The 12,146-nt window shown below is 41.8% G+C and overlaps 1 protein-coding gene across 1 annotated transcript; it reads right to left on the bottom strand.

Moving 5' to 3' along the window:
* Nucleotides 1-206: 206 nt before the first annotated feature.
* mmp17b (matrix metallopeptidase 17b) lies at nt 207-9,322 on the bottom strand. The gene is made up of 11 exons (XM_056439096.1): nt 9,194-9,322; nt 7,962-8,094; nt 7,683-7,833; nt 6,254-6,362; nt 5,948-6,125; nt 5,123-5,299; nt 3,505-3,598; nt 2,189-2,262; nt 1,930-2,079; nt 1,358-1,615; nt 207-673 (listed from the first exon to the last, which is right to left on the bottom strand). Exons 1-11 carry the CDS (start codon nt 9,320-9,322, stop codon nt 273-275), a joined length of 1,854 nt encoding a protein of 617 aa, XP_056295071.1. The 3' UTR covers nt 207-272.
* Nucleotides 9,323-12,146: the final 2,824 nt, after the last annotated feature.

Here is a 12,146-nt window from a genome sequence, read left to right as displayed (position 1 = left end):
ATAAATGCTCATATATTCCTATCCTAAATTCTTAGCGATTAAGTCAGATAATTAACTAGGTATAAAGAAAAAAAAGAAAAAGAAAAAAAATACATCTACATACATATATTTCCTTCACACTTTTAACCCTAAAAAAATGTTTTATAAACAATCCTTTTGAAAAACAAAAATGCGTTGACCAATCTTACATTTATGTTAGCGTTGTTACATAATTTAACTACAATAGAGATACATCTTCTTTGAATCCATTTTTTGTATTGTATTGTGCAGCTTTAAATAGTAAACAGTGTCCATGTACTCAGCAGGGAGGCAGCAATAACATATGTTGTTCTGACACCGAGAGCTCCATTTTGGCAGCTGCATCTTGTCCAGATGTGTGTACCTTTGTCCTGTATGTCTTTATGTTTATATCCATGAATGTCCTTCCCATGGTCTCCCCTCCTTCCTCCTCCTTCCTCCTTCTGTCTCTCCTCTGTCCATCTCTCCCTGAACTCTTGTCTTCCTGCAGGCGGAGACTGAGGCAAGGAGAGGTCGTCCGCCACAGGTGTGGATGAGGAAGAGTCAGGGCAGTCAAGCCAGTCTGCAGTAGAGGATCGTGGATATCCGTCTTGCAACGAGAAGCCTGGAAACGTGAACTTCCAGTAGGAGCCGCCTTTGAAGAGGTAGACAAAGCCTGGAGAAGAGGGGTAGATGTTTTCACAAACAAATTCCTGCATGTTTTTGACTGTTTTGCAGCACTCTGTAAACAATGTAAATTGATTCTGTGTAATACTGCGTTAACACCAAAAGCGAAGCAAATGTTTTGTGTGAGTAGATTACATGCCAAGTCAATGCAAAGATGCAAACGGATGCGAGTAACACGCATTGCTGTTGGGCGGGGGAAATTAAGAGAATAAAGCGAAGAGAAAAACGTGCTTTATTTGCAACTGTTTACATTTTTCAACTCGGACGAAAAATGTGTGTGACGTTGTGTCACCAACGCCTATCAGCGTCAAGATGCTCCGTCCTGCTGATTTAGAAAATATGGAGGGTAAGTTGATCAGTCGCTGTGTGGATATAGTCGCTTTGGATAATCTAATATATCAAATATTATATTAATGTTATGAACCCAGACACAAGTGTGTTGGATGTTCTGACATTTGTGGGACTTTCACAACATGTAGAAAGCAAAAATATTGGTTATTTCTTCCATGGCGGACGGCGGTAATGAACTGTTATCATGAAGATAAGCCACGCCTCCTGTGGCACATCTAGCGTGAATGAAGCGAATAGTTTGGCACTTAAACTCATGCGAGAGTAAACTCACACGAGAATTAACTAACATTTATCCAAAGTAAAGCATGATTGCTGTCCTCACCATCGTTGTCTTTGGTTATGCCACTGACACCCTCTCTGAGAAGCTGAGTCCATTTGTCTCCTTGATTCTCGCCCTCAGCGTCTCCCATGTGACCCCACATGGGGCCCTGCTCTTGGTCCCAGATTAGGCCCCACCTCCCTGCTGTTTCCTCCTCATCCTCATCGGCTGCAGCTAAACTCACCCCCATCGTGAGGGCAGACAGAGGCTGAGGGTAGCCTTCCTGCAGGGACAGGTCCCTGAACAGCCATAACTGTGAACCTGCAGCAAGACATGACCTGGAGAGGTTAGTGGGTTAGTTTACTGATTCACTCGACAATCATAACATATTATTATATCTGTGGGTGAATGGCCAATAATATTGCTTTGGAAAATGTATTGAATTGATTCAGATGGCTCAAACTTCAGGTAGCTTTCAATATGAACACAGTGTTGCTGTATCATTTCTTGTTTTGAGTCAGGGAAATTAATGATCTTCTCGTCTTTATTCAGTCTTTTTTTAATTGGTTCAGTAACTGATTAATGTATTCATTCATGTGTAACATTCATAGTCTAACAACGTTATTGGAATATACCACTTATGAAGATGATCGCATGATCAGACTGTCTCTCCATAACAGCCTGAAGCCGAGAGAGGTCAGGAGGTAGACCCTTCCACAGCCTTCTAACTGAAGCCCCATGACCCGATACCAAGCCCCCAGCATTGACTCGCCACATCGTTAGACCTGCAGGACGACAGAGTGTAAGAGACAGCTTTCACCTTGACACACTACTTGATAATGTCTTTTTTCTAATTTGACATGCCTAACAAGGGAATTTGTGATGTATTCAGACCTTTGAAGAAGAAAGTTTCTCCTCGGATCCTAGCCACAGCATCAAAACTGGTGTTACAGCGGTAAATGAAGGAGCTTATGGGAGAAAATATACAGCGAGACTTACTAAATGAGCTTAATGCTGTCATTGGGAAAGAAGACTCGCTTATTTTGTGCAGATTTTCAATTCGTCAACAACTTTCTTATTTCATGACAAAGACGAAACAATAACTTTGACTAAATCTATACAATATTGTGACATAAATGACTATACAGACTAGAATATAGAGTGAAATCTTGTTTTATTTGTTGTTATTTTCACAAGTGGGTAAAGAGAAGCTGAAACCATCACATATTTGTTGTCATTGTATTGAATTCATTTTGTATATACTCTACAAATGTAAAGCTGGAATTTAAATTCCTGTTTAGGTTTTGCACAATTTGTTGCTGCATTAAAAAGTTTTACACTTGAATTGTAATTCCTGTTGATTTTGAAGATATTTTAAAAGTTGCTTTGAAAGTCAACTTCATGTACTGATGTAAATTGTTCTTATTATTCTAATAATGAGTTATACTTATTTAAATGTATATCTATGTATTTATATGTTATATTTGGTTTTACAAAGTTAGGGAGGCAATGTTTAAGCCGAGTCTGATGGTGCCTTACATATAAAGGATTATTCCAGTCACTACCAACCAGAGAGGCATGCATCTTATTATTCATTAAACCCTGGCAATGGACTAATACCCAAAATACAGGTATCAGAATTGGGATAGAAAGAGTTAGATTGGTGCATTCCTCAGGGATTCCCCAGGGGTGCGCGAGCTGCCTCTAGGGGGTGCGCGAGAGGAAAAATGTAATGGTGGTCTAATGGTGTAATAATTAATATTAAACATTCTCAGGGCTCTCAAGTGTCACGCATTGAGCGTGAGACTCACGCATTTCGGTCTTAACTCACGCACTCCCGCCACACATCGTATTTCTTACGCTGAAAAAAACTCTCGGCTATTTAATGTTTGAATGCAGGGGTGCTCAATATGTCAATCGTGGTCGCCGCAGAGCTCTGACGCCGGTCTGCGCGCATCGGGACGAAGCAAAGAAAAAGTCACCCCCCCCCCCCTGTCAACAACTCTTCTCGGCTCGAGAACAGGTGAGCACACTCTCACTAGCACCCCCCCCCTGTCTTCAAAACTTGAGAGCCCTGCATTCTGTTGCGTTTTTTTTTTAAGGTGTGGGGAATTGGGGGTGCGTGGCCTAAAGAGTTTGGGAACCGCTGCTCTACAGTATGGCTCCAAATTGAAAATATATTGTAATCTATCTGGTCATGTAAGTCATACCCATATCTATGATGATGGCGGCGGCCTTTGTAGGGCAGCTGAGGCTCTGCGGCAAGGTGAGGAGGATCAGTGGCCAGCAGCTGGTTCAGTTCACCTAAATCAAAAAAAATATTTTCATCTAATGGCAATAAAAGGCTAAGCTATACACTTTTGACAGTATTCATGAAGCAATAACTAGTGTTTGCTGTAATGACCAAACAACATTTGTTGTATTTTTTGCTAATAATTATTTCATGATTTCTCTAAATATCCCAAACTGTTTCTAAGTGATCAATCGATTAAAAACTGTAAGATGATGTTGTAAAGATCTATAATACAAGCTTCCAGAAAGAGTGCCATAGCTGAATGCAGAGTGTTCACTGCTCCATTCATGTGGATGAGACCGGGAACAAGGCTAGACCAATCGGCCGGGAGTCGGACTTAAATTAAAGGCTTGTGTGCTTGCTCTTTGGGCCTGGTAGCGGAAGATCGCCAACATCTCCTTGTATTTTCATCCGAATTCTATACTTCATTCGCATCTGAGCAACTTTCATAGAAATGAATATACAGTTCTCTTTATCACGCTGTAATCAGAAATAAAACAATGTCACTATTGCTGATTATAGTATTACTGTTGAAAATCACAGACACGCTATTAATCCCTATATGCATGTTACAGAGATTTGGAGGGACCTTTGCGTTGGTCTATTAGCCTTATGAACTCTTATCAGCTATATTGTTGAATCCAAACTGCATGGCAGAAACTATCTGATATGTCTAATGATTATCAATAAGAGAGTTGAGTCAAATTAGGAGCGTTTTTCCCATATTTAATTAAGAGTGTGATCTTTTAATGATTTTACTTTGTAACCTTGTCCTCAGACTCCGATAGCCTAGCTTGTATTTCTGTTCAAACTGAATACTTACACTCAGATATATTATTGCTTACATAGATTTCCTGTGCTTCAGCCCTTCTCACACTTGTGCTGCTTCTGTGTGCATCTGCTCACACATCTACTCACTGCTGAGATTATTTCTCCTCTGCTCCTGGATTGTTTTTGTGCACCAACCTTGTCAAAATTCACCAACCAATAGAATGTTTACCAATGAAAGGGTCCCTGCCTGTATTGTCGGAGAACCAAGAATAAAAGACTATGTCTGTCTGAACTAACTCAATGACACAACAGAGGTCAGTCCACGCAATTGGTTGACAGCTGTCCTAATTTTATCCTTAAAAGCTCCAACTGTATGCATTGTTTGGTTCTTTTCTTCTTTCTGTAGATGTTAAAGCTAGGATGGGTAACAATTTCTCGCAAGATTCAGAGAGCTAGTGCTGCTTGCTACTTTAATTGGAAAAGAGTTGGCAACACTGAGCTGGGTCCAAATCCAGCTTATTCTTGTCGGTTTTACCTACCCCAGCTTTAAGTCATAATAATAAAGTAATTAGGTCTTCTTTCTCTCACAATGTTGGAATACAATTAGGTTCTTACGATACATGCCTCCTCACTTGCCTACCATGACCAGGATTAATCATCATGTGATCAAACATTTTTACACCCTAAATTGTCATTGTGGAAATTCTGACTTTTTAAACACAGTTGTAGGAAAGTTAAATTTGTTCTGTGACTAAATGCTTTACCATAGAGCTGGGTTATGTGCTCCAGATCAAGAGGCCCCAGGTTGTAGTAGAGAGGGTCTCCTGCAGGACCCTGATAGTATGGCCTCATCACTGAGTGGCGAGAGGAGGAGTGGGCAAGGCCCAGTGAATGGCCAAACTCATGGACCATCACTGTGTACAGGTCAGTACCCTCAGAGGCTGGGGAGGAAGAGAAAGGGAGAACGAAAATACAGATAAACAATAAGCACATTTGAATGTGTGGTTTGGTGTAGTTTGGTGCCTTTCACTTTTGGTCAGGGGTGATTGTGATGGGGGACAATGTCTGATTTTGCCAAAAGCCCTGCTAGCATCTAGTAAAGGATGCAGTGTTCATTACACACCACAAGATAGAGTTGTTGGACAGAACCAAAAACATAATGACAGTGTTTCATTTCTCAGAATCTTGCAGTAAAGGCAACAAATATAAAGTTTGACCTAAAGGTTCAACTACCTAACAGGTTAGAGTTACCTGAATGTACTGCACAAATGTCATGGCAACTGGTCTATTACATCAACAAGCGTATTGTGCAAGTAAAACATAAATGTAAGGATGACAATTGTCTGGAATATTATTAGCAACTTTCATGGGCATTCTTTAGTCATCCATTGCACCATGTCCATAGAGCATGTACTCTTTAACTTACATAAAACATACAAATTGATAGAATATGAATATACTGAATATCACAGTACATTATGTCATATCAGATGTAGCAACAACTACCAGCAGAGTCTGATTAGAGTCTGGAATAATGTAACCATGTAATAATATTAAAAGATGCAGAAGATTTCTTAACATTGTTCTACCTGGCTGTCTGAAGGTCCACTTCTCCTCTGCATCCAAATGAACTCCTCCTGCCCCGGCCGTGTCTGATGGGAAGAAGGCATGGCCGACTGCACCCCCTGCCCCATCAAAGGGATAGCCATCACCATGGTAACCATGGAGGAAGTCTACCTGTAGGTCAGTTACCTCTGGGCTTCTCACCTGAAGAGAGTGGACAATAGAAAGTATGTCTGACAGTTATCCAGACTCTATATTGATCCCACTATAGGGGACTAATATTGATCATCTTTCCATACATGAATGATGCAGCATCAGTCAATGGTACTAACTTCGTGGAACTCCAAGGAGGTTGGCTCTGCCCACACTCTTAAAGCATAAAAGACCAGTGAGCGGATTGTTTCCCGGGACAGATGGGAGGAGGAGGGGTATGAACCCAACCTAAGAATTTAACAGTGTGAGTTTGTGTGTGTATAAGAGAGACAGATCGAAAGATGACTTGAAGCAAGTGAATGTGGGTCCATAAAACGATAGGGCTGGGTATCGGTACTCGATAGCCCTAAAGAATAGGCGTCAAACTCAAGGACTGCCGCGTCATTTTACGTGGCCAGCAAAAGCTTGAAAGGCATATGATCATCTTACAATTAAAGTATATGGTCTTTTACACTGTACGTGACTATAGACTACATCTCCCACAATGCAAGATGATTTTGTGATCAGCAAATGAACAGCATCCTACCGCGAGAAAGCAGTGTTTCCATATCGGCATTTAACTAAAGACACGTGATTAAGTTAAAAAAGGATTAACAAATAATCCCAAAATGTCCAAGAAGAGAGAGATTGATGCAGAGAGGAGGCCATTTAAAGAAGATGGGAAAGTGAATACATGTTTGTGCTTCAAGGAGACAAGCCAATGTCAGCAGACGTGCCCAAGACCACAGGTATGTGAGCAGGTGTGCCCAAGACCACATCTGTTACACATGTTCTTAGCATCTCAAAATTATTTGTGTTGTGTCCTTCTCATAAAGTTAATGTAATAACATGCGTTGATCTTTGTCTTTATTTAAAAAGTTTCATCTTTAATAGAGTAATGTGAGTTTATTAACCCTAAATCAAAAGGATTTATGTTATAATAACTGAGAAATGTACATATTAAATATATATTTACACTTGAAAAAACAAAAATCAAATGCAAAGAAAGTTATTTAACAATATGTTAGGGAGTAGTTTATACAGGGTTACAATTACAACAGGCCCTTTGAGGGCAGCCATAATGCTGATGTTGCCCAGGGTAAAAATTAATTGGACAACCCTGCCCTAAAGGTTTTGACTGAAATACCCCAATACCAAGTAGTAATAAAACTTTACAGTCCTGCATTACATTTTTTTTACCCAGATCTAGTAAATATATACAACAACAGCTACAACCCATACAGTATGTGCTTTGTTTAAGTAAAGTGTGTGTATTTGACACAGTTGGCAGTTCAGCGTATAGCGATCCCACCAAAATGTTCGAGGCTATGGCTGCTCCATATGCAGTATTTGAGGTAATTTACAAAACGAAATGCTTCCCTTAACATGATGGGTATTGAATAAGGTAGGTTAAAAAAATTATCAAATAAAGTAGCCTTCTCTATTGGTATGGTATCATTTTAAACGGTACTGGTAATGGCATTATATTCTCCATTTTTAAACAACACTTTATTCTATTTTACCAGATTATAATTGTATGTTAATTACAAGAATTTAATCTCATCCAACCTCCAGTTAATATTCTTGCGTGTCCACATGGAGATGGCCCTATTCCTTCTTCTCATGTTGCTCCCTTCCTGGTTGGCCGTTGATTTGGATGCGTTGACCTGGTCAGGTAGGGAGCAGCGTGGACTGCTCATCAACACCATTGTCTCTTCATCTGAATACACCAAAGCACAAAGGAACCAGAGAACCTATACAATCAAGAGGGAGTAGCCTTAATATTAGCATGTTTGATATTAAAAGAAAAGCATACAGCTTTTCACAGCCCCTGTCTGTAACCCCTACCTACAACTCCAGTCTCTTGGAGGCCTGCAAACCCCTGCATGGCCTTGACGGCATTAGTAACAGCTGTCCATGCCTGCAGCTGACCAGTGGAGGAGTCTGGGGGTGGGAGGTAGCCATACTTCATCAACCAATCCTATGAGTAGAGAAAAGCCAGGAGTCATATAAATACAGTGTCATGTGGTAAACCTTAGGAAATATACATGGAAAGATTCTACAAACTGCTCACAGCAAACACAGAATCATCATACCAAACCCACACTCACTAAATGTGGGGTTACTTATGCGTCCTAGAGTCCTAAAAAGTAGGACGGGCACCACAGCCTTCAGTTATCAATAATAATAATAAATAATAATAGTATATCTCTTATTGATCCCCATGATATTCTTCTCTGCATTTGACCCATCCTTAGTTAGTGGGCTGCAGTGAAGCGCCCGGGAAGCAACTGGGGGTTCAGTGTCTTGCTCAAGGACACTTCAACATGCAACTATGGGGAGGGCTGTCTCCATGAGCTACAGCCAAGCATCAAGCTCCTCTTTTATGGAACCAGCTTCCACTTTCAGTCCGGGGGACAGACACAGTCACCTCATTTAAGAGTAGACTTAAGACTTTCCTCTTTGACAGAGCTTATAGTTAGGGCTGAATCAGGTTTGCCCTGGTCCAGCCGCTAGATATGCTGCTATAGGCTTATCGGCTGCAGGGGTGCATTTTAGGATACACTGAGCTCCTCTCTCCTCTTTTCTTTCTCTCCTTATTGACACATTCACGGCTCTTCATTGCACATTACTAACTCTGCTTCTTCCCCGAGTCTTTGTGCCTTCTCGCCTCATAGGGTCCATTGGACCTGGCTGTGACTGAAGTCGGGACTGGCTCCTGGGTCCTGCCCCCACCCCCCTCCATGGCCCTGCCTCCTGCCATGGCCCTGCTGATGCCCCTCCCCTTCCTCTCTTCCTACTTCTGTTTCATGGATTGTGGAGTTAGAATACTTATCCCCATAAGATTCCAAATCAAAATCCAGACTCATGGTCCAATCATATGAGGCAAATAGTCTCCTACCACTGTTGCTTCTGCTAGTGCTAATTAATATAAAGGCTGTTAATGCATGTGTTCTTCAAATGAGTTGATTCAAATAAAATGAGGTTTCTTGAGGTGATTCACATGTCACTGTAACTGATGTATTTCAACATTGCAGTCCTTGCCCCCTACAAATGTTCATGCACAAATGTTCTTTTACCACAAGTCGGGTGCCCTTATATTCAGTGGGTGTCACTGGTGCAGGGGAGGTTGTGGGGGTTGTATCAGCACAGGAAGCACTTTGCATCCATCCATTGCTCAGGTACAGAACAAGAATCCACATGTTCATCTCCGCTGCATAATCTGTTGCTTAAATAATTGTTGAAGAGAAATTGTCAACACCACTTGTAAATTGGTGTGAAATGATTTTCCATTCCCTAGAGTAAAAGAAAAAAAGAAAATCTTGAGACAAATTGCAATTGCAGATGCTAACACTGTCAGAATATAGTAAAGAAAAGATTATTATCTTAAAGAAAGCATGAAGATTAAGGATTAAACTTGTAATAAGTGTAATAACATTATCATAGAAGGACACCAGATCAATTGGGGAGTAGGACCCTAATACCATAGGCATAAAGGCAGGGTCAGGAAGTGAAGGATGGAGAAACCTTAGATGAAGCAGCAGACCAAGGGATGCTGGCCCACAGCCATCCTTTAAAACCAATATGACAGGCAGAAATAGCTGCCAAGTACACTTTGATGGTGGAGAAAGCTTTCCTTTGACCACCTTGTTTTGGAAAAAGCCAAGACAACAGCCACGGAACCGCCTGAACATTTAAGCATCATTTCTCAATAACTAATATTTTATTAAATATTTCTCTGCGTGCCTGAGACAGCAGGTCCTGCCTATTTGGAGAGGCCATGGCTGCCGGTAAAGGAGTTGTGTTATCTCTGCCAGCCAGTGCTTCGATAGCCAGTAAGGAGCTATGAGAATCATCGTTAGACCGCACCACCCACAGTTTGGCTAGGGTCGGCAAAATCAAAGCTATTAGGGGGACAATAGAGCATGAAGCTACTGGTGAGCCAGCGCATACAACCAAAGGTGCACTTTGTCAAGGGAGAAAGACAGGGCACTGAGTGTTCTCGCGTTGCAAACAGGTCCAGGGAGCTGTCTGTAACCCTTCCAAATTAGGCTCACTGCCTGGGTGAAGTCTCCATACTGCATAAAGGGGTTCCCCTGGACAGAAAATTTGGTTCAGATCAGTTCAGCATTCCCGGCACATGGGTGGCCTTCAGGGACAGAACATGTTTGTTGCTCTAGACCAGGGGTCACCAACCTTTTTTAAACTGAGAGCTACTTCAAGTGTACAGAGTAGTTCAAAGAGCTACTTGTTTGATACAAACTTCCTGAATAACAAAGTTGCACAGTTTACCTCTTAATAATAAAAAAACCATCATATATTCATGGTAATTATTCCTCCCAATAATTATTAACAATTGATCACTTCTAACATTTTTTGGGAAATCATTAACTGTCATATCTAAACACTTCCTTTGTAACATCTACCAAATCATGTACTCTGTCTGTAAAACTATCAATTATGATTCTTTCACATTTTAAATGAAAGATATTACATTAGTACTAATCACCAAATCTATAGCATTTTATATAAATCATAACACCTGTTACACTTTTTGAACACAATATTTTCGATTCTTTGTGTTACTGTTGTCATGCTGTCTTCAATGAAAACCTGTCTTATCTTTTTCGTTGTCTTTAAATGTCTGTTAGTAGGAAGTCTGGCATTGCATACTGTTCACCAATGTACTGTACTCTGGAGAATAATTTGACACTGCAACTCTGAGTGAGTCTTGTAAATGTGCATCAGTAAGGCGTGTTCTGTGTTTGTTCTTGATGAAGTTCAGTCGGAAAGGCTGGATCACAGAGATAGGTTGAGCCAAAAAGGCAGGTAACTCTTTGTCCACAAGGCACCACTGGTTTGGTGCAGACTGATAATAATAATAATAATAATCATTTATTTTATAGCAATTCTCTAGACACTCAGTCGCTTTACAGTTCAGAGTCCAGTAGTCATACACACACAGTCATCCCGGTGGTGGTAAGCTACATCAGTAGCCACAGCTACCCTGGGGCAGACTGACGGAAGCGTGGCAGCCAATCAGCGCCTACAGCCCCTCCGACCACCACCGACCACCACCAACCACCACCAACCACCACCAACCACCACCAACATTCATTGTGGACTGGAACCTCGGGTCTGGAGCCTGTGACGGAACATCGGGACTGAGCGGCACAGGGCCAAGGGCCCGGAGGGACTCCACATGTTGTGGAGATGCACCTCATGGAAGGTTGGCTAGACCAGAACCGCGACGGAACACCGGGACTGGAACATCGTGGACTGGAACCTCGGGTCTGGAGCCTGTGACGGAACATCGGGGACTGGAGCCGCACAGGACCACGGGCCCGGAGGGACTCCCACATCTCCTCCAGAAGTACCTGAAACTTAGTTGGCCCGGCAGGAACCGTGCAGTGGAAACTGAAGGCTGGGTCCATTCTTGGTGGCTTCGTTCTGTCATGCACAGTCCAGGTTGTCGCAACGAGAGGACCCAAACGCCGACATTATTGCACAAAAAACAATCTTTACTCCAAGAAACCAGAACAGGACGACAAAACACACGGACCAAACAGTACGAAGCCACACTGGGAATGAGACGAACAGGGTTTACATACACAGGCAAGGTGAGAGGATTGGACAACGGGGAACGAGACACAGGTGGACACAATGAGGGCGGGGCCAGCAATCACAGAAGGAAACAATCAGGGCCAGGGCAGACAATCACAGGGAGACAGACGACACAAGGACTTCCAAACAAGACACAAAACTAACACAAACTCCAGATCATGACAGTGTCACTGGTGCAGGGGAGGTTGTGGGGGTTGTATCAGCACAGGAAGCACTTTGCATCCATCCATTGCTCAGGTACAGAAGAAGAATCCACATGTTCATCTCCGCTGCATAATCTGTTGCTTAAATAATTGTTGAAGAGAAATTGTCAACACCACTTGTAAATTGGTGTGAAATGATTTTCCATTCCCTAGAGTAAAAGAAAAAAAGAAAATCTTGAGACAAATTGCAATTGCAGATGCTAAC

The sequence above is a fragment of the Pseudoliparis swirei genome, chromosome 19 (genome assembly GCF_029220125.1).
Source record: "Pseudoliparis swirei isolate HS2019 ecotype Mariana Trench chromosome 19, NWPU_hadal_v1, whole genome shotgun sequence".
Taxonomy (NCBI): domain Eukaryota; kingdom Metazoa; phylum Chordata; class Actinopteri; order Perciformes; family Liparidae; genus Pseudoliparis; species Pseudoliparis swirei.
Note: the sequence above shows the minus strand (reverse complement) of the source record. Positions and strands in the feature narration are given on the sequence as shown.